We start from the raw sequence: 23,517 nt of genomic DNA, 5'->3' as shown, positions 1-23,517 counted from the left end.
TAATTTCTAGTCCATTTCCTCTTCCTAGGGTGTGAGCAACTTGGGGTATGGAGTGAGCAGAAGGAAATGCAATAATTTAGCTGTGAAAGAAGAGGTGATGTAGGGTGTGATTGCTCCTCTGCAGAAGGCGGGGGTGACAGTGAGCCATCACAAAACATGGCTGCTGTGCAGAGTGCAAGAGAGGGGTGCACCCGCATGAGATGAGGTGGGGACTTGGTCAGCCAACTTGACGTGGGAGCAAGGAAAGTATTTTAAGCACTGGTATAACAGGGTTAGATTTTAGTTTGATCATTTTGGCTGCTGTTTAGAGAACATACTGTAGCTGGATTGGAAATAAAAATGCGAAGACTGGGAGATCGTGAGTATGAATAGTTTTGTTTGTTAGGATAATGTAGACTGGTGGTACCCAGACTTTTGGAGTTCATGAACCAGCAATTTTTTTTTTTAATTTTGAAGATCAACATACTAGAGTGGCTAACCTTTTCATTTTGTTAAGTAAGGACATTAAAAAACATACCCTTGTCAGAATTATTTCATAATATAAAGGACAGTTCAACATTCATACCCACAACACCACATACACAGGACAATCTCAAATAAATTTTAGGTATTTAAATGGAATACGTTTAGCTTTATGCAAAATTTACTACATTGCCCTGGTTTTTCTCATTTTCTTCATGAATGGGTGGGCACCTGTGTGGTCTGTTATTGTAAACCAATGATCTAGCCTAGGAAAAACATGTTGGGAATCTGAATTAGAATAGTGACAATGGAGCTTGAAAGAAGTAAATAGAATTGAGAGATGGGAGGTAGAATCAGCAGAACTTGGTGATTTCAAACTACTTTCAGGACTCTTATCCCATTTAATCCTAATGGTAACCATGTGAGGTAGTTAGATTAGGTATAATATCCCTGTTTAATAGATGAGGAAACTGAGACTCAGAAGTTAGGTGACTTACCTAAGTCACATATCTGATCAATAGCAGAATTGAAACCACCATTGAAGTGATGTGGGACTCTAGATATGCGGCTCCCCCACCCCACCCCTTTTTGGTTTTGCTCAAATTTCAGGGAAGAAAGGAAAAGGAATCTTCTTGGGCTCCATGTGAGTCATGTCTTTTAGGGCAAAACATATGCTATGTCCGTTCTTAGATAAAACAGTACTTTAGTGATGACTCTTTGATTCACCCTTGTTTTGCAACATCAGCCATGACCAGGCTATGAACTTGAGTAACCCCATTTAAATTAGGCCAAAGGAGGCTAAGAGGCTTCTCTGACTATATTTTCATTTTTATCCTGTGTTACCCTTTGTCCTTACTATAAATAAACCTTGGCCACCCTATTTACAGGTTTTGTAGGGCGTGTGGGAAGTGAGGGTTTGTGTGTACGGAAGGATATTTATCTTCTACCACCTGGTGTGTTTTCATTTGTCCTTTCCTTCCTTAGTGTACTTGCCGATTCAAGCAATTTGGCGCTATATAAATTCCAAAAAGAATGGAATAGTGCGTGTGATGAGCTACCCCTTGTAGAAGGGCAAGGAAAGGAAGTCGACTAACAGGAGGGGGAAATGAAGCAATAACAATTTGAATTGGACAAAAGGAAAACATGTATTAGAAAAATCTTGTGGGCAGTTTCCCTGTAAATGGCTTTATAAACAACATTTTTGGTGTGTAGTCATAAAATCCTCTGACCTATGAAACACCAATTTAATGGAATTAATTAAAAATAAGATGGAATGCCAAAATTTACATATGAAAACTATCAGCAACTGTTCTTTTAATTTGTTATTTTTTATTTAGTCTTTACATCAATCATTTTTGTAGGTTGTTTTCTGGAAAATTTGGAGGCTTTTTAGAAAACTGTTAGAGTGACTTGAAACTTTTTCCATACAGACTCAGCTGCTAGCCAGTCAATTGTAATCACAAATAATTATGAGAAATATGGTTTCCTTTTCTAAGGAAATTTGTGTGTATGTTCAGTTACAGTGTACTCGTATGGGCACATCAAAAACAAATACTGTTTTCTTTTACTGTGTAAGTGGAAGAGTGTGAGAGCAGCATTGTATACCATCATTTTTATTGTTTCATACATTTTGTGTGTGTGTGTGTGTGTGTGTGTGTGTGTGTTTAGACACTTTAACCATGTTTTTTCTACCAGTATGAATCCATCTATTCCCTTTTATAGCTTTCTTCCTGGCCTTTGGCTCTTATAGATAAATAATGTATAGTGTACAAGTACTGCAAAGTATAGGTGTTAACATATTCAGGATACTTGGTAAAAATTTTTTATGCCAAACCCAAATTTTAACCATATTTTCAGTGCCTACACTTTATGCATTTTTAAAAATTCTTGTATAACAAGAGTGAAAGCGACTTATGTTCTCAGGTACTCTTGGATCTTAGAATCTCAGAGTATGTTGACCTTAGTGGTAATTTATCCTAATCTCCCCTCTGTTCCTTTCATCTTCTCTTTAAAGTGGGGAGGGGACAAAGAGGGCTGGGTAAAGGAGCCAAGGCAAAAGAACAATGTGTGTAATTTGTTGAGAGGTACAGTGTGAGGTTTGTCTCGGTAATATCTCATTTCTCACAGTAACTCCACAAAGTAGGCACTATTATTCCCATTTTATAGAGAGCCAAATGAAAAGGTATGCAGCAAGGCTGAGCAATTCACCCAAGGTTACACTGCCAACAAGTAGTGCTCCTCTGTCTGACTGATTCCAAACCTTTTCTCTCTCCCTCCATTGTATTTTCTCATTCCACCACAGAATAAGTAATCTGTGGTTTCAAATTTTACTCCATGATGTAGTAGCAGCTTTTCTAAAATAAAATGCTGTCTGTATTATAAAAAAATATTTTACCATTGGAAATAGGCTTAATGTAGTCCGATAAATAATATTTGAACTGCCTTAGTTTGTCTGAACTAATAGCATTATTTTACTTCAAATGTAATTATATAATTAAGATGGCATTTGGCTTAACATTTGTGTGAGTTTTATACATTTTAAAGATTTGACTTGGAGGTATTTATATACTTCAAATATTTACTAGGAAGTGTCTCTGCAAGGTTAGGTAAAAGATTTTACCAAACTCCCAGTTTCAGTGAGTCTCTGTTGGGAAAGTTAAATAGCACTGTAGAGTAGTCTTTGGCATTTAAGCAGCTCCTCTGCTCAAATAACGGTGAACATAATTGACAGTCTTAGAAACAAGGTCATAAAGTCAAAAAGAGCTACCACAGTGTGGTCAAGATTTTGACCATAAGGAACAGTATGTAAAGTTGGTTAGCTGGAAGGATTTCCTGCCTCCTTAATAACTATTGCGTCTCTGTTGCTTTGGAGTCGTAGCTGAATTGGAAGAAGGAAAATCGTAAAAGTAGAACATTGTGGGTGTAGAGCTGATATACTTCAGCGTTACATGATGAAAAATTTCTGTGGATGAGTCTAAACTAGAACCTGTCCTTTGAGTGAAATGCCTTTCTGCCACATTGCTCATTCTGGGCAGTCTTCACTCGTGCCTTCTTCTTGTTGGCCTGTTTCTAACCCTTGTTTGACACACTATGGAACTTCATGGTTCTCCTTTTAATGGATAGAATTATTTTTTGCATTGGAGTGTGTATGTGCGTATGATAGGGAGAGAATACTACAGTCATTCCAAGAAACAGCTACTGCCTAAATTTAAAATCAGTATTAGAAGAAGAATGGAAATAAAATAAAATTTAAAAAAATTAAACAGAAACAGGTAAAAATAGAGACCAGAAGAAAACTAAAAAAAAAAAAAAAAGTAAATTAATATTCTCAGAAAAATGAGATGAAATCGATTACATGAAATAAGAACAGGAGGGTATTTTTTCAATCCTCACCCAAGGAGTGAGGATATTTTTTCCATTGATTTTTAGAGATTGGAAGGGAGAGGGGAGGAGGAGAGAGAGAGAAACACTGATGTGAGAGAGACACATCCACTAGTTGCCTCCCACACCGGCCCTTACCTGTGCCAGGGATCGAACCTGCAACCCAGATACTCGCCCTCAACTGGGAATTGAACCCATGACCCTCCAGTGCACAGGCCGACACTCTAACCCTGTGTATTGAAATGTTCTTTCTTTTACTATTTACTCATTTGTAGAATGTCTGATTTTTTTAATGAACATATATTAATTGTAATTAATAGAATATAGCTCAAAAGAGGGGAAGAATAGAGGCATGATTTATTCTTTTATTTGCTTTTGAAAATGTAGGAAGTGCATTCTGTCTGTCTCCTCTACCAGACTTGCAGGAGATACAGTCGAGGTGGCAAACACAGCCTCAGCCTTTGAAGGACTCGGGGCCTGGCTGTTGGGGGGAAACACGCATGGAAGCGAATGGCCCCTAGCCAGGTTGAAAGCCTGCCTCTGTGTGATCTCAATGTACAGGCTGCTGTCAGGGCCAAGCAGATGGCTTTCCAGGGGCTGCAAAGAGGGGGCAGCCTGCTAACTTCAGAGTACTTAAGCAGTCGGCATTCGTGAGGATACCAAACACAGGACCCCAATACTGCAACGTCTGGTTTAATAAACTTCATTTGCATTGCTACGGAAACCAATTTGCTTCCTGCTGCCAGCCCCGGGAGCCAGAGGTTAGGGTTTTTAATAATAATAACGTTAATGAGTTATACTTGTTCCAGATTAGTTTTCTGGCTCCCCAAAAAACAAATGGCTAAGATGTCCAAAATGTTCCTTTTACAACTCTGCCAAACGCTGCTTTTCTTCTCCGTCTGGAGATCCAGCCAATCTGTTGAAAATTACCCCTTTTTTTGAGTACTTGCAGGCAGTTATTGGGAGAGAAAACTAAATTTTCAGTCTGAGTTGGACAATCCACTACGTGGACTCCTTTCCATACTTCTGCAGCTGAAGAAAATCACACTTTATGTTCTGAGTCTCATTTCATTTCTTCCAGCTGTGAATTTGGGAAAACGCACACCGGACGTTCCATCATACCTAGTTATGGACAACATTGTGTTTAATTGGGAGGGTAACTTTTGCCTGGTGACTGCTTGTTACTTGTTTTTGTGTTTGTTTTTTCATATAAATAAGTCTTGGCATGAGTTTTCGCAAACTTAGGAAAAACATGGGTTCACTGGCGAAAGGGAAGCATTGAGTCTGAGTAAGAACAAGTACACACTGTCTTTCCTCATCTGATTTGCATGGGAGTTAGAGGTTTTTGTGTGTGTTTTTTGTTTTTGTGTGTGGCGGGCGTTAGTAGGCGTGGTTAAGGGTGTTGTACTGTATTATAAGAGTCTCATAATTTGAATACAGGAGAGGCTTGTTACTTATTAGGCTAAATAGAGTACCGGTGGCCCATTGATCTCCAAAAGTACTTTCTAAGAGCAGGAGGACAGATTTTTAAAGATTCGTTTAGCTGGCCATTTGCCTGCCCATCGACTTTAAAGTTAGTGGGTGGGCCTGGCTCAGTGTATGGAAGTGGGATCTCAGGGTGGGAACCTTAACCTAACTTGACCAGGCAGATGGACAGCAGTGGAGAGAGAGATATCTGACCCAGTTGTGAGGACATGAACTTCTTTGAAAACTGGCGGACCTGGGCCACTGTGTCAAGTGGATGCCTAGTATAGGGATGGTTAGATTACCTGTATAATAGAAACCCTGAAAACTGGTGACTAGATTGGGAAAAAAGCAAGTTGTGTTCTAGCCCTACACTCTCCCCAACCTGTATTTTGATCTTGGAAAACTCACTTAATTCCCCTGGGTATCAGCTTCCTCATCTGTAAAATTAAATGATTATTAGGCCTTTTATGAGAGTCCTTCTAGTTCTGAGATGTTCCTTGAAGTCTGGGACTGTATTGGCACCTTCCCCTCTCTTTAATAATATGAATTGGCAAATTAATATTAGCCTTAATGGAAATGTCTTTAAGGTTTGGAGTAGAATCTTGACAGAGTTGACTGAACAAAAGTATTACAGGGATAGAAACCAAAAAGTTTATTTTGAAATATTGGACCTTCTGCTAAATTAGTCTATTAATTGTTAGTGAGTAAAAGAGAAGTTTCTGGGTGATTTCTAGCATTTTGGATGAGGCAGGTTCTGAACTGGTTGAGCTGTTTGAATGTATAATGCATGTGCTTGACTAGGGTTTTAATGCTTATGTGATGCTCTTTAGAATTATCAAATAAGAGTTTTTAAATTCTGTACATATCTTTAGAGTCAGGCTGATGGGGATAGGACCCCTGTGGTTGAAAGGAAGACAGCTCATCCTTAATTGGGGCTGGAGATTTGTGGAGGGAGTTCTAAGAAAACAGTAAGAAGGCAGCAGATATTTACTGAATGTCTCCTATGTGCTAGCACCATTCTAGGTGCTGGGGTTAGAGCAGGAACAAGACAGTTTTTATTCTCAAGGAGCTAACTTCCTAGTAAGAGGACACAGACTCGAAACATGTTTTAATAAAGCCACAGTAACTGTTACTGTTATGAAAAAGATAAAAATCGGCATTATAGGGAACTATGGGCAGTGATGGAGGGAGTGCGCTGCTTTAACTAGAGAGATTGAAAAGATGGGAATAGTAGGAAGTAAGGAGGTGGGGGATGTGCACATTCCGAGTTTCACTTTGTCTTCTCAAGCCCTCGAGGTCGATGGTTGCCTCTGGAGCTCGCGAGGCGTATCAGGGCCTGTGCTTGCTAAGGGTGAGGAGGAGGCCAGACTGATGACAACTCCCCTCAACCCTGTTCCAGCCAGAACAGTTCAGGTTTTACTTTGTTTTTATATTTTAAATATTGGGATTATATTGGGGGGAAAATGTTTTGTTGCTTTAAAGGTTTGGAAACCAGTTACATTCATTCTGCCCCCTAGTGCCTTAGCTCTTGTTTTTGCAGTTGTGATAGGCAGCATAATGACCCCCCCCCCCCCCCCCCACACACACACCCCAAAGACATCAGGTCCTAATCCCTGGGACCTGTAAATGTTACCTTGTAAGGAAAAGGGGTCTTTGTAGATATGATTAAATTAAGGATCTTGTGATGGGTGGTTTATCTTGGATTATTTGGTTGGGCCCTAATGCAGTCATCGATAAGAGTGGGGTTGTGGGAGATTTGAGAGACAAAAGAAGAGATATCAGTGTGACCACAGAGATAGAGGTTGGAATAATGCAGCTACAAGCCAAGGAATGCCAGCAGCCACCAGAGGCTAGAATAGGTGAGAATCAGATTCTCCCCAAGAGCCTCTGGAGGTGGTCTGCTGACACTTTGATTTTGGGCCATTGATAGAGATTTCAGATTTCTGGCCCCCAGAACTAGGAGAGAATAAATATAGTAGCTAATCTGTGTGATCCTTGCTATCAGCATCCCTTTTAGTTACCTATTGCTGCATAACAAACACCTGAAAATTTAGTGGCTTAAAATAATAATTTAGTATTTCTCACAATTCCGTGGGTTGGCTGGGTTCAGCTGGCTGGTTCTTCACCATATGGTGTCATCTGGGATCACTCAGGTAGCTACATTTGTTTTTCTGAGACCTTAGCTGGGGTTGGAATGTCTGCAGGGGGCAGAAATGACTGGGGGTAGGGAGTCTTTCTCTAGCAGAGCAGTCTCATCTTCAAGACAGTGAATACAGAGGCTGCTGTGCCTCTGGAAGCCTAAGGCAGAACCTGCACAACATCACTTCTATGGCCTTGTGTTGATCAGAGAAGTCACAGAGCTAGATTAGAGTCAAGGGGAGAGGAAGAGAGTCAAGGGAGGGAGGCATGAACACAGGGCAGTAGGATTTGTGGCCATCTTTGAAAATGTTCTATTGCAAACTGCTTAGAAAATGATTATTGAATTAACTATTGGAGATAGACTGATTCTGAGATTTTTATAGATGATGGAATTTTCTAAGAAAAAACATCCTGGTATAAAAATATCCATATAAGCTGCCTGGGTGAGACCTTGCTCACAAGAGGAATTCAAGAGATGTGTGTTTATTGGCCAACTGGCTGTGTGGAAATGTATTTCTAGGCCCATCCTTGGGCCAGTGGTTTTACCCTCGGGATGACAGTGCACTTTCACAACCAAAACCTTTCACCTTCCTCTCTGGGTAGAGTATAGTGATGGCTAATCTTGTGATTTGGGAGATTCTCCACCTGGAAAGCAGTTCCTGAAGGGAAGGATTAGAAAAGCATTCAACAAGTTCAAGAATTTCATGGCTGTCTACAGGGGACACTGCAGGAGACTTGGTCAGAGTCAGTGCACTTAGAACAGAGGCCCTGAAGAAGATGCCTTTCCTTTAACTTCCTACATGGTTTGCCTGCAACTTAATTACAGGACTTCCTGGTGGACCCATTACAATGATTACAGGTGCTTGGTGAGTGTGAGATTCTCACTCTGGGACCACTAACATCTCTTCTGTCCAATCACTCATCATTTTATAACTGCTACTACTCTAGGGAGGAATGCTGGTGTCAGCCCCAGTCAGAGATGGGGGAGAGGATTCAGAGATGGGCCTCATGGTGGAATTCCAAACCCAGAGTTCCTTGCTATTAGTTGTTTCTATTTTATTAGTTTACATTTGATCACCCTTTGAAGTGTGTGTATGTCTGTGTGCTTTGTCTTCTTTGTAGGTTTGTTTCCACTTGGAGGTACTGTTTTTCTTAAGATGAAGCTTGCTGTTTTTATCAGTAATCACTGGGCCAAGGAGACATAGGCCCTTAGCTGATTCTCTGTGGGGTGGTTTTATAGGCCAGAATCTGGGGAGTAGCTAGGTTTTCATAGTTTATTGGGTTCCCATTTGAAATACAGTCTGAAAACCTCCAGGCTTTTGCCATCAGCATTTGTTTTCATCTAATGGCCAGATTTATGATGTTTGTTCCACGGCCTGTGAATAAATTGTGTTTGTTTTTTTTTAGAAACTAGGCACAGGCTGTGTAGCTCCTCGCTGTCTACTGTGCAGCTCCTTACCCCTGCATGTTTTCTTTATACTTTTGTGCATTATTCCGTTGGTCCCCATTCCTGGGATGATTGAGAATGATAGGGGATGTATATGTAGGAATTGGGGTTTTTTAATTTTTAACACATTTCACCAAATGCTTCTTCTCGTTGCATGATAGTTTTCATCAGGATGCTTTTGTTAATCTCAGAAGCATGTACTTCTGGCATTTCAGTTTTTTATATGTGCGGCAGATCTTAGGGCAGGGTCTCTAAGAGAAATAGAAGTTTGATTCAAGTGAAGGTCTTTCTAGGCTAAGTTAGGTTCAAATGTGTTAGGTGGCAGGCTGGATTCAAAGACTACCAAAATAGCAGAAGCTCAGAAGCGCTCTAAAACTAGACTCTCGGCATTACCAAGGTTAGGCGTGGAACGTGCAGGCCAAGGTAAGCTCTGAACGTGGCTGAAGGAGGGACTGCTATTCACACGTGGTTTAGCCAAGATGGAGACGAATCTTTCTGGGTTAGCACCCCAGACGTATGCTCAGACATAAGAGATGCACAGAGAGAATGAGCCACGCTGCCCACATTAAAATGGGTTCAGATTGAAATGGAACAGTGTTCTTGATATACTGTTAAGTGTAAAAAGCAAGTTATAGAATAATATATAATGAGAAAGGTGTAGTTGGACAGACATCAAAACAGATTGGCAACTATTTGGGGGTGGTGAGTTTGTGGTGATTTTTTAGATTTTTCTTTGCAGTGTTCTTTATTATCAATTTTTTCCTCAACAGATAAGTAGTGCTAATTTAAAAACAACAACAAACTTTTAAAATAACAAAATGGTGCCAGGCAGGCATGTCCATTCATTCAGGAAACCTCCCTGGCCTAGCCGTTTCGTCTCTGCCCCGGCTGGGTCGGGGTCCAGCGCTGAGCACGGCAAGCGGAGTGCTCTGGTGGAGCGCACAGCCCCCCGTGCTCCGGTGCCTTAGTCTTGGTGCTAGACAAGTGGATTCTTTTCAAGAAGCTTCTGTTTCCCCAAGGGCCTCTCGCCCATTGTGCCCGCATAATCTTACCTGATGGGATAGGGAATACTGAGCTTTTGTCCAGCCTGACAGTCCCAAATTAGAGCTCTTTATTCTCACCCGCTGTCCTGGCTTGTTTGTTTTCACCTATGTCTGTCTGTCTATCCCATTCACAATTTTTGGTGGTCTCCTTTTGTCTTCCTAGGAGCTTGAACTTACAAGAGGTTCAGTTTTCCTTTTGGCTACCACTTCTTGTTTTCATAAAGTTGCTGGGCTAGTTTTTAGCCACATAGATAAACAGGTTTGAAATGCCTGTCACTGGAGAATTTACCCCCAGGGCTTGCTCTATCTGTGGAGGTAACAGATCAGCCTCTTTGCTTATTGGGAGAGCTAGAATTGAACTGTTTGCAAACCAGTGAGACAAGCTTTATATGTTTGTGTTTAAAAAGATTTCAAGCCCTGGCAGGATATTCAATTTATTAATTCAAATGTGATTCTGAATGTCCTCAGACAGAGCTAACAAGGCATTTTAAGAAATTATGAATTTCTCACCATTTTAAGTCATAATTTCTTTTCTCCTTGACATGTCAAGGTCTCTGTCCTTTTGTTTTGCTTCATTTGCTGTGCAACTGTTTATGAGGCGCCAGCTGTGAGCTAAGCATCATACTTAGTATCTGAGATAATGTGGAAAAATAAGATAGATACAGTCTCTGCCCATGTAGAATGTATAGTCTGATGGGAGAAATAAGAAATTAAATAGGAAATTCCATGTATGACATACTTCAAATGCTATGATGAGGTGATTATAGGTTATAGTAACACCAGTGGCAGGCACCCAACCCATATTTGGGACATCAGGAAAGTATCCCAAAGTCATCCGAAGCCCAAAATTGAAGGATTATTTGGAGAGTTGGTCTGGGATAAGGAAGGGAAGAAGCTTTTCCTAGCAGAAAGTACAAACAACATTTGCCAAGATCTGGGTACTAGAAAATCTTGAATATTGATAGAACTGCTCCCTGTTCCCTCCCCCCCAGTCTGTGTGGATAGGCTGTAAAGGTAGAGAGGCAGAAAAATGGCTGGATAAGTGAGTCAAATTAAGCAGGATTTAAGCAGGCTAAGGAGTTTAGGCTTTTCAAAAAGCAGTGGGGAGCCATTAATCTCATAATATCACATGATTAGATTTGTATTTCAGAAAGAGAATTCTTGTCACAGCAGAGAGTTAAGAGGAGGGAAGATGTAAGCAAAGAGATTGGGTGAGAGGCTGACATAGTTTCAAGGCAAAAGATAAGCAGTTAGACTTGGGGCGGCAGCAGTCGGGATGGAGAACAGTGAATTCAACAGCTACTCCAGAGGTAGAAACAGCAAGATTTGCCTGTTGACTATATGCATGGGGAGTTTCAGGCTCAGAAAGTTGGATGGGTAGTTAGGTGTCAGTTGGTTGGGTACCAATCACTGAAAGGCATAAGGCATAGGTTTGAGATTAACCATATTAGAATTTTTTTCTTCTCTGGCTAGTAGTATTTATTTATTCATCGCCAAAATACTTACCAGTCAGTGGACATTTACATAGTATTGTGCTGTGTATCAAGAGAGATGCAAGGAAGTGTAGATGCAGTCCCTTACCTATGATATTTATGCTCTAGTTGAGGTTAAAATGTGCACATTTAGTGAATGTCCATTGGGTCACCGTGTTTCTACTCTCTAGTCTAGTCTCTCTGCTCTTCTCACATCTCTCTTCTGTTCAGAAACGTTCAGTGCCTGTAAGACAGGTGAATATGCTTACTCTGAGATTCAGATTTCTAAAAAAATTGTATGCCATCCACCTGTTCTACCTTCTCTTGTCATGAAGTCAGTCCTCTTTTCATCCGGCCAGTTTATCTGCCCACTTGGTTCCTGTACCTGCCCATGCTGTCCTCTCTCCTTTTTAATCCACTCTTCCAGTTTTTCCAGACTCATCTTGGTTTCCATGTTTCCCACAAATCTCTCCCTAACCTCTTCAGCCCCCAATGATATTTTTTCCAACTCTGTACTCTTACCGTAAGCATTGTTCATTTGACCCTTGCACTGGTTTGCCTTACGTTATTAGCTATGTTTAATGTGTATGGCTTGTCTTCCTAACTAGATTTTAAGCTCTAAGAGCAGTGACTATCTCATATTGTTAGTATCTCCCATAGGATCTAACACAGTACTCAACATGAATATATAGGTATTTAAAAAATATATTTGCTACTTTCTTGAGAGAAATATGATTCCACTGCAGTTTTGTTTAAGTAGCAAGTGAGAGGTAAAACTCACAAGTTCCAGGATTCAGAGGAGGGAGATTCAAGTATGGACTAAAATGTTTCCATGACCTTGGCCTTTTAACATAAGGCTAGATTACGGACCTGTATGCGCAGCCCCAAGCCTATGAACTGCCCCATATAGAGGCACTATTGTAAGTGGTGATTTTTCACTCAGTTTAACCATAAAATGTAGTCATTTGTTAGTTGTGGGCTGCTGTTAATATATTAGCAAGCTAAGTTCTGGATTTAACATGCCGTACACCTTTTAGGGTAGTTGAGAATCAAGTGTGAGTGAAGTTTGAATAATCCCCTTAGGTAATTCTAACATCCTCCTATGCCTTGCCTCCTGAAGCTGTTTCATAATACACAAGAATTGTCAATATTGCATATCCCTCTGGCAACACTCCATAAATATTAAGCCAGATCTTTAGTAGCCCTTGACTGATGCAGAGTTGAGATGTCGCTACCTGGTAAGCACATGGAGCTCAAACTCCTGTGTGTTTGCAGTAAGTTTCAGCCTTAGCCTTTTAGGTGAGCTGAAGCAGAAATTGGGTCAACATTTGTTAACAGTATTGTGGAGCCTAAGAATGCTAGACTAGAAAGGTGCCTCCTGTGTGTTTAGCGTGCCTGAACAAGGTCAAAATGCTCCTCAGAAAATGATTTTGGTTTTACTTAAACCCTCACAGGTGCACATTGGACGCTTCAAAGTCCTACCCTATCAAGCATGGACACAATAACTTTAACCAAATATTTTCTAAAAGATGTAGTCAAAACCCATCAGGCTACTAAGTGCAAAACAATTTGTTGAAATGTTCAGCCCCGGCCAGTGTGGCTCAGTTGCTTGAGTGTTGTCGTGTGTGTGCACCTACTAGTTGATGCTTTTTGGGTCTTGTTCAATAAATTCTATTCTCTATTGTCTTTTAAAGAGTTTAGCAGTTTTAATTTTTCCTTCTAAGTCTTGAATTCACTGGAATTTAATTTCATATATAGTTGGAGATTGGGATCCAATTTTAATTTTGTCTGTGTGGATGATTAGTCATCATAGCATGTGTGATTTTCATATACTAGCATCTGCATACCAGCTCTTTCATAAATCAAGTTTTCATATATCTGTGTATGTATGCATGTGGCTGTGCTTTCTGTTTTATTTCATTGGCCTATTTGTCACCATAGTGTTCTAATTACTAAAGTTTTATAATATTTCTAGCTACCTGATTGTATGAATCCTGCAGCTTTGTTGTTCAAGATTATCTTTGCTCCTATTGCTTGGCCCTTTGTACATCTATATATATTTTAGAATCTGGTTACACACCCCCACATACACAATATTACTATTTTTATTGGAATTGCATTGAATTTGGGAAGAATGTCATCTTTATAATATAATCCCCCCTATTTAAGGCTGATGTCTTTTCTTATGGCATCTTCCTGTTAAAAATATGATACACTAATGTAGAAAAAAAGAACCTTGACCTCTACCAACATAAAAGCTAAAACAATTAAACTTGTAGATGAAAGTAGAATATCTTTGTTATATTCAAATAGGCAAAGGTTTCTTTGGCCATAGAAAGCATGAATCATAAAAGAAATAAATTGATCCAATTATTGGACTTAATCAAAATTTAAAAACTTATGTTCATCCAAATGGATTAAGAAACTAAATCGTGCTAAGTGAAATAAGCCAGTCAGAGAAAGACAAATGCCACATGATTTCACTTATATGTGGAATATAATAAACAAAATAAACTGATGAACAAAATGGATCCAGAGACATGGAAGCATGGAACAGACTGAGGGATCTCAGAGGGAAGGGGGGGATGCGGGAGTGGGTGGGAGAGATTAATCAAAGAGCTTATATGTTTATAAGCATAACCCATGGACACAGACATTGGTATGGGGAAAGCCTGGGGGTGGGTTGGATGCGGGGTGGAGGGATCAATAAAAAAATAAAAAGAAAGAAACTAAATCGGCAAACCACAGACCAGGAGAAAGTACACTCAATGCATGTATGACAAAAGAAACAAGCAACGTAATTTAAAAGTGGGCAAATATCTTGAATAGATACTTCGCAAAAGCAACACCGGTGACTGAAGCACATGAAATGTGTTTAATATCATTAATCATCAAGGAAATGAAAATGAAAAGCACAGGGAGATGCCACTGCATACCCACTAGGATGGCTAAACTGGAAAAAAAGAAAGACAATATGTTCGAAAAAATGTAGAGCCGCTAGAACTCTTTTTGTGGTTGGGAGTATAAAACTGTCAGTTTCCTAAAATATTAAACACACTGCAGTTTTATTCTCAGATATTTATCTAAGAGAAATGAAAACATATGTCCACAAAAAAACCTATAGCAGCTTTTTCATGACAACCCAGAAGTGGAAACAGTCCATGTCTGTCAAGAGGAGAATGGGATAAACAAACTTGTATGTTCATACAACAGATTACTACTCAGCAAACACAGAATCAAGCTCTTCATACATTGAATAACACGGATGAATCTTACAAACCTTATGCCAAGTGAAAAAAAGCCAGACACAAAAAGTTATATAATGCACTATTACATTTATATGAAATTCTAGAATAGAAACAAAAAACACTGTGGTGAGAGAAATCAAATCATGATTGCTTTGAGGATTGGGAGCTGACTGGGAAGGGGCACAAGGGCACTTGCTGAGATAAAGGAAAGTTTCTAAGTCTTCATAGAGGTGTGAATTACACAAGTGTATGAAAACCGTTTGCATGATGCACTTAAGATTTGAGCATTTCGCTGTGTGTAAAATATACTGCAATTTTTAAAAATGTGATAATTTGGGGTCTCCATTAATGGGAGCATACATCTAGAGTTGATGGGGGGCAAGTTGGGAAATATTTATGTCACCCCATCAAGTAGTTCTTTAATAGTTACAGAGACTGAGTATTTAACTAAATGCTGAATTTGGTTTGAGCTTTTCTGGTCAGTTGTGCAGTCTGAGGAACTATTTTCAGGAGCTTGTCAGAGTTTAAGAGTAGCGTTTATGAAGATGAAAAAGGTAATCCTCACAGACGTTAGCTGGGATTGGACCCCCAGAACCTCACACACCAAGCTCATATGTCTGATAACCATGCTCCAGACCAGTGGGTCTCAGCTGGGGCCTTTTTTTCTCGCAGGGTACATCTGGCAATGGCCAGAGACAAAAAATTTTTATTGTCTTGACTGGGGTGCAATGTTGTGCTAGTGGCATCTAATGGATGTAGAAGTTGGGAAGGCCGCTCAACATCCTGCAGTGCCCAGGACAGCCCCCTACAACAAAGGTCATTGGTTCCAGCTTTGAGAAACCTTGTTCTAGACCCTCCCTTGTTAATGAAGCTGAGTCAGTCTCAGTCAGCCAGGTGTTGACTGCATTCATGGTCCAAATTAATTCTTGGAAACTTGGTGTTTTTACAAATTATGTATTTTTTCCCTGACAGAATTTAATATCAAATATTTGTAAATATACATAATCTTAAATTTTGAGATAAGGTTTTACATATTAAGAGCACTTCCCAAATCAAAATTAAATGTATTGTTTCTACTGATTATTAAATTCTTAAGATGTAGTTTTTGTTCTTAACATTATTTCATTAAATATCTAAGTATAGTATAGTGATTACCAGAGGAAAGGGGGTGGGGGTAAAGGGGAGTAGAAGACGGTGAAGGGGGGATACATGGTGACGAAGGGAGACTAGACTATGATGGTGCACACACAATACATTATACAGGTGATGCATTATAGAATTGTACCCTTGAAACCTATTTAATTAACCATTGTAACCCCAACAAATTAAATATACATAAATATCTAAATAAATGACCTCAGTTATCTCTCTTTTTGAAAAATAAAGAGGCTTTATTATCAAATTAGAGGAAGTAAATGATAGTAATTTCTTTCTCTTTGCCCTCTCTCCACAGAATGACAGGGAGCGAATTCTTCTCTCGTTTCCCGGGACTCTATCCTTTCCTTCTCAAGCAGTTAGAGGCTGTATCCAGCACTGTGGACAGGTGAGGAGAGGATGGGTGGGACACAGTGAAATCAAGGATGGGATCAAGGGAGATTTTCCCTCTAGGCAATAGTTTTTAATCAACTCTTTCCTTGTAAGGAAGATGGATTTTTAAAAATTTTTTATTTTTTGGAGAGAGAGAGAGAAACATCAATGATGAGAGAGTCATTGACCTGCTGCCTCCTACAGTCCTCCGACTGGGGATCGAGCCCACAGCCGGGGCATGTGCCCTGACCGGGAATTGAACCCCGATCGCCTGGATCCTAGGTTGATACTCAACTGCTGAGCCACGCCCGGCCGGGCCACAGGTGGATTTTTTTTTAAAGTGCTTTTTTATTGCACCATGTTACCCGAGTCTCTAGTAGATTTATACATGAAGAGTTGTATAAAATCCTGTTTTACATTATGCTTTTTAAATCCTGTTTTATATTAAATTTTTTCAAATTTAATCCTCTCTTCAGTGTTATGCAGGAACTAGCTTCTTAGAAGCACATGGTGATTTCTTCTGTTAAGAATCATTTTCTTTCTATTATATTTAAAAACGTGTGTGTTTATATATTGAGTTTACGTCCATGCACACCTGTCTTTTTTTATCTCTGGCCTGCTACAGCTCACTATTGTGAAACTACCGCAGTTAGCTGCCTAATCTGGTCACCTGGGGTCAGAAGTGATTCTGGTCTACCTGAGCGGAGATGGCCAGTGACCCTGGAAACACAAAGCCAGAAAGAGGGTTTCCAGGCTCACTAGGGGAGATCGAGAAGTTCACCATTGTCCTGCCAATCACATTCTGTAGCTGGCGGTGGAGTTTTTAGTATGGGCATCTTTTTTAGTCTTCTAGCACTTGGTATGAATTTATACTAGTTGCCTTAATGGGAAAATAAAATAACATCAGTGAATTTTACTTCTGTTTAGGATGCATTTCCTCATTAGTAACTTGTGCAGACAGGCTTTTCTGGCCCTAGTAAGTGACTCTTCGTACTTTCTTAAGTACATTTGGGTGGTGAATGTTTCACATTTCATTTTCTGGAACAGGCACCTGTCCTGTGTGAACAGCTCGAATAAAAACAGCAGACGCAAATTATTAAATGATTCGCTCCGAGAAGAGAGTCGTGTGCAAAAGCCTAGTCCATGGCTTACGCAGTTCCTCCTCATTTACACAGTAGGATATATGGCATGAATGGAGAAAAAAGTGAAAAAAGGAATGCTATCCCTTAATCAGAGAGAGTCTCACTCTATATACATAATTAGTTAATGAGAAAAATGGTGGAAGATAGTGCCTCACCTCTCAAATTTTAAATCTTTTATGTACAATGATTTTTTTTCAGTGATACAGGAGAACTAAACCGTCATCCAAGTATGTTTCTCTTACTGTTGGTGTTGGGGAGACTCTACCCTTCCCCGATGGACGGCACCTATTCTGCTCTCAGCATGGCTCCATTTATTCCCTTCATTATGAGGTAGTGTATGCTCTCTGGAAACAATGGGGGCGGCCGTGGGGGCTTTATGGGGGCATTTTATCTTGTTCTTATTTCAGAAATTACATATTTTTTTAACTTTGTGAGGGGTCTGGTGAAGGAAGGGAATAGGGGTATTGCCATTGCCCCCAGCTGGTCTCCAGTATTTCAGAAGACAATGCTTATGTTGGGTGTAGGCACTCACACCTACTGTTTAAATAATGTTTCCTTGGAGTCCTGCCTGCTAATGGATGTGTGGTGTTGATAGATGCCCCCTTTTGAAAAACGTAGCCTGACTGTTGCATTACCCCTGTGTTGAGCCTGGCCAACATGGGCCAGGCTTGGTCCTGGCATTTATCCCCTCCCTGTCCAGGGCTTCAGGAGGACTTCTGGTTCTTCACTATGGGGTTGTTTCCTAGTGGGTGCAAGGAGTAGCATCTAGATGGCAATGCTGTATAGCATGAGTTCACCACCCAGTCGTCTTCTCTTTCAAGCTTAGAGTACCTGAGAAAGAAAGAAAGCCATGCATACAGGTTGTGCATGGAGTCACATGATAACAGGTGTTTCTGCTTCTAGAGCCTGTTACCACTTCCTCTGTTACATCTTTTGTGGCATCTACCAACTTCTGATCACCTTTTTCATTTTGGATCAGAGTAACTAGGCCTCCAAAAAGTATTGAAATTTTCTTATGAAATATTTCAGAACCTGTCATAATAATTAGCTTATACCTTTCTGCTTACCTCTTAACAAAACATCACCTTCATTTTTATGTTATCTTCCAAAAACCGAAATGGACTTAGAGCAAAAGGATAAAATATACCAAACTTATGAGAGTGTTTTTGTTATTTATGTGGTGTCCTGGGTTTCACTTCCTGGTTTCACAGAGCTGACTGATGCGTTTTAATGTGAGAAACCATTAAACATGAGACTCTGACATGTGGTCGCTGCGCCATTTGTTTTTCGCTCGTCTCTGGCTGTGGCTGTGTTATCTGTGATCACAGAGATGACTCACTCAGATTGGGTTTTGTTTCCTGAGACACAAAGTTACCAGCCTCCCTATCCAGCATCTGGTGATTCATTTTAGGAATTTGGGCTGCAATTTTACTTTCAGGAGCATTTAAAAATTGTACTTTCACATGTAACTGGAAAGAACTAAAAAATGTTTCAGAAAGTTGATAGGTTGGGGGAAAGACACATTCCAGTGTAGGCTTTAGAACTTGATCAAACTGTGTTGAGAACATTCAGTTTGTGGCAGCTTCTTACTAATCAATCTGTTGTGTGTTGCATCCTAGAAACCTGAAATTTCTACATTGATAGAATCATTCCTGTTATTTGTTAGTTTATAATATAGTAAGAATGCTCGAATAACTAATTATATTCAAAACACTTATTACATTATAACAAAGATTGCATTAATACAGAAGATTTAAATATTGCCTTCAAGCCAATGTACTTAATGCATTGTTTTTTAAACTCAAAAGGCACATGGTAAGAAGCATATCATTATCCCATCCTTCTGGTGAAAATGCCTTGGTCAGTAGTTGCTTTCTACCTGAGTAAAGATTCATAGAGAACCACCACCAGCACAAGTTGCCACAATTGATTCCTTAGAGTGTCAATAGGCTCTGATTTATTGAATATCCATGTGTATTATAGGATAGTGTGTCTCAAACTTACAGGTGTAAACATATGACTTGGGAATCTGTAAATTCTGGTTCAGTAGGTTTGGGGTGGGGCCTGAGAGTCTGCCTTTCAAACAAACTTCCAGGTAGTGCTGATGCTTCTGGTGTCTAGATCACACTTTGAGCAGCAAGATTAAATATGGAATATTAAACCTAAACATTATCAGAACCTCCACCCCAAAACATACACACAAAGATGATTTTAATAAACTATATGGTAAAAGGGCCATACTTAGTACTTGGTTAGGGTATTCAGGGGTTTTATAAGTAGATTTTGACCCAAAATGCAGAAAACAAGCAAGAAAATACTCAGAACAGAGAGGTCAGTAGGAAGTACACCAACCTTTGTTGAACCTTGACTATTTGCCAGGCACTGAACTGGACATTTTGCTTACAGTGACTCTGAGAAGAGGTTATCACCCCTGTTTTTTCTGGTGAGAAACTGGAGTTCACAAAGCAAGTCAGTTGTAGAGCTGAACTACAAAACCAAGAGTGCAGGACTTGTTGAGAATGTTGGGTGTACGCTTTTTAGTATGCCATGATAGCCAGTTTCCATTTGTGTAGCCAAGAGCTTTAGCTACACTGAGTAGGCCCATTGCTTGGAGCAATAAGGAGCCTATATCCAGAGTTAGTAGATCTGAGTACAGGCTGTTTTCAGGATGTAGAAGTCATGTCTCCACCAGCACTGGGATCTGCTGCTCTTTGCTTTTCCAGTAGTGAGGGTGGCTTGATTGGATGCCACCATTCTCTAGGCTCACTGATCTGTGGGATCTTTGCCTGGGATAATGGGGTTAATCTATGGCCAGGTATAGAGGAAAGCTGGCTTTTCTTTCTTGACCATCTTCTGTGGTTTGGTGGAAATATCTGAAATTTAGTTGGAAAACCCAGTTTTAGATTTCATCAACTTACTACAGGGACAACCCTGTGCTACCTTAACATGTTCACAGTCCCACTGGAGCTATGAACTATAAACAGATTTTTTTTAGAATAGTGAATTTGATAATGTTGTATACATTGGATTTAAGTTGCTTTTGAGAAAATTATTCATGAAGAAAGTGAAAAATTGATCATAAAACCTGTCATTCTAGGCAGTCTTTGTGTGTCTAGTTCTGGTAAAGACTGGGCTGTTTTGACTTGGGACAATAGCTGAAAAGATGGATGTATGCACAAGCGGATGGGCGGTGTTTTATTTTTGTAGCATTGTTGATGTTAATTTATGTACTTGGAAGAGCTCTAATCAGGCTCTTGGACACTCTAAGTTTAGCTAAAGAAATTTTTCAGCTAGTGGGAGTAAGCACAAAGGTTGCTATGCTAAAGTGATTGCACAATGGGAAGATTAAAGGCCCCAAAGACAACTTTCTACTTCCTTTTGATTTATGGATACTTGCTTGCCATTTCCTTCTTCTCTAATAATGTTTGTAAGTATTATTAGTATTTTTGTTCCCTATTCCACGTTGGGGAGTATAAACTTAAATCTCTGTTGATTTGCTTTGTTGACTTAAATCTTAGACGTTTCTGGTTTGGATTTTCCAAAGTTATGCATGTGTGCAGTTAGGGTTGTTGCATCATCTTGGCATAGAAATTATAATTCTAATCCCAGTGTTTTGTTTGTAAGTTTTTGTTTTGGATCCAGTATATTTTATGTCCCTGATGCTATGCTGATTCAGATACACAGCCCTTCACCATGAACATAATGCCTTCAATTTAAGGCATTTCACCCTTCAGTTTAGATACCACAAAGCAGTTACTCATGCTTTCACAGGAACCCCAACTAGCTCCCTGAATACAGCTCTCCAGGGCCCACTTGTCTGGGGCTTTTTAGAGACCAGAATATCTCTGGACATGCACCTTTGAGTTCCCTTTCACAGGCAAGTTTCAAGTTTGAATTGAAGAGCTATAGGAAACCAAATATGCCCAGACCTAAGCAACAGCATGAGGTCCTGAGTAGAGCAAAGGCCCTGGACTCAAGAGACCTGGTTCTGTCCACCTTCTGCCACTTACTCACTTGCTGTGATACTTGGACAAGGCTGCTTACCTCTCGGGACCAGTGTGGACCTGTGTTTCCAGGGGTATCAATTGAGACAGAAAGCACCTTCTATTTCTGATAACTGAAGTTGCAGCATCAGATTAATATCTGTGGGAGAAATCAATCCCTCCGCTGCCTTTTATTTACTCTTTGGGTGCTTTTAAAAGGATCTCTCCCCCCTTTTTTGCTTATTTTTATTGCAAATCATTTCAGTCATTGATCACTTTAGATAAATGTTCAGTGAAATCTGTATATCTTTTCTCTAAAAAATGCTGAAGTAGAAGTAACAATGCAATCTCAATTCAACATGACAGTGGAAATATCCACAGGAACCTAGGCAGGAGAGACTTTTTTAGTTGAGATATTGAAAAATCTAGTCAACAATTTTTTAAAAATTGGAAAATATGTGTTTTATATCTTTTAAAACTATTTTGTGGAACTTTTTTATTGTACCAGTCTTAAAAGGGAATTAGGAACAAAAACCAAGAGTAAGTTAGGCCTTTTAAGCCTTTGCTGTTGGGAAATAACAGTGACTCTTGTTTCATTTTCCTTAAAAGTTACATAATTCAAGGATTATCACTGTGCTCACTACCCAGGTGACGAGGCTGGAAGAACTTGTTTTCCACAGTGTAGAGCTGGGGCAGTAATTGGCGTCCCCTTCATTTGCGATTGTGATGCTGGGAGCTCTCCTAAAGGCTGCATCTTCCTACTGGCTCTGTCTTCCCAGAATTCTCGTAGACAAGTCGAAGACAGGAATTGCTTTGTAGAGAGATAAATGTGGAAACACTGCTGGGAAGGAAGGCATGCCCTTCGTTCTCTCCACCTCACTCTGATCATCTCGCCCTCTGAATGGCTGTAGCATTTGTTACTTAAACCTCCTATTTTGCTGTTCGTCTTACTGCATCATACCGTGATTTATGTGCTCAGTGGTTATTCTCTCCAAATAAATCTTCATGTCTCTCCACGCAGATGCAGCTGTGGGTTTTTTGGTTTGTCTTTGTTTTTTGGTTCCTTTCTCTGCTTAGCCTGGGTTTGGGCACAGATTGAATTATTAACCTCAAAATGAAACAGTGTGAATTGGGACAGTTGTCTTCAAAGCACTTAAGGGACTCTAGTCCTACAGCATTGGAGCCCCATTTTGTATCCCACTGGTTATGTAGAAAGGAGGCTTCGCTGGATTTTGTTTTACCTGGCCTTTGAGGAATCTTGTGTTCTAATATGAGCTCTGACATTTACTTTTATTTTGACTTCACCTCTCTGACCCTCTGTTTCTTTTTCGGTCAAATTAAGGTATTAGCTATTACCTTGGTCCTCTCTGGCCTCATGACCTGAGGCTTCCTGGACTCTGAACTCCTCGCCCCTGCCTGCTGTCTAGTGAACTGCTCTGGAGGCCCATCTCGTAGCTACCCCGCTATGGGCTTTAGAACCAACTGAGAGGAGTCTGGATTGATAAGAATAGAAGGAGGGAGGTGCCATTTTTCTGTTGAAAGTCATGGAATTATAAACAAGCCAAAACATGTGGGGAAAAGACTCCCAGATTGATGCGGCATGAATAGGAGGGCCCCTCTGTGCTTCTGGCTGTCAGTCTGTGTAATGGGGTAATCCTGCTTGCAAAATAGCAGATAAAAGCTCCATGGTTTGCTTGTTAAGAAAAATTGTAAAGAAAGGAAGGGTTTGGCATATAATGGTGATAGGAAGAGGGCAGACTTTACACTCCCGCTTTGGCTTGTCTCTGCCAGTAAACTGGGAGGAAGGCCCTGAAGGCAGATATAAGTGAGGTGATAGAAAAAGAGCACTGTCTCCTGTGCATGAAGGCAAATCTGGGGCCCAGGTAATTTACAGCTTCAGATGCAAGTGAGTGTAGAACCATGTTAGTCATTTGAGGGAAATGTGGGATTTCGGTAATGTTACTCAAGGAGTTTGCATAAAGTTTTTGAAAAGAGAGAGGAAAAGGCATGTTTTATCAGTGACCAAACAATTGTGTTGATACTGTTTCGGACTGGATCACTCATTGTATTACTCGTGAGTGCTTCCCACTTTATTTGCTGAGAGCTAGTGAGAATCCCCTAAGAATAAGTCATGCCTGAGTCATCTCATTGTTTTGATGGGATTACTAATCTGTTAGATGATGAAGACAATGCCGCTTTATTCAAC

At 40.1% G+C, this 23,517-nt stretch overlaps 1 protein-coding gene across 3 annotated transcripts in view; it reads left to right on the top strand.

The window, feature by feature from the left end:
* Nucleotides 1-23,517, top strand: part of THADA (THADA armadillo repeat containing) — a 266,071-nt gene that overhangs the window by 95,781 nt on the left and 146,773 nt on the right. For all 3 annotated transcript variants that reach the window (XM_087823521.1, XM_087823522.1, XM_016204113.2), the window contains exons 27-28: nucleotides 16,113-16,202; nucleotides 17,527-17,658. In XM_087823521.1, coding sequence (XP_087679647.1) covers nucleotides 16,113-16,202; nucleotides 17,527-17,658 — 222 coding nt within the window. The remainder of the gene's footprint in view (nucleotides 1-16,112; nucleotides 16,203-17,526; nucleotides 17,659-23,517) is intronic.

Source organism: Miniopterus natalensis, chromosome 13, assembly GCF_054644295.1.
Source record: "Miniopterus natalensis isolate mMinNat1 chromosome 13, mMinNat1.hap1, whole genome shotgun sequence".
In the NCBI taxonomy this organism is placed as follows: Eukaryota; Metazoa; Chordata; class Mammalia; order Chiroptera; family Miniopteridae; genus Miniopterus; species Miniopterus natalensis.
Note: the sequence above shows the minus strand (reverse complement) of the source record. Positions and strands in the feature narration are given on the sequence as shown.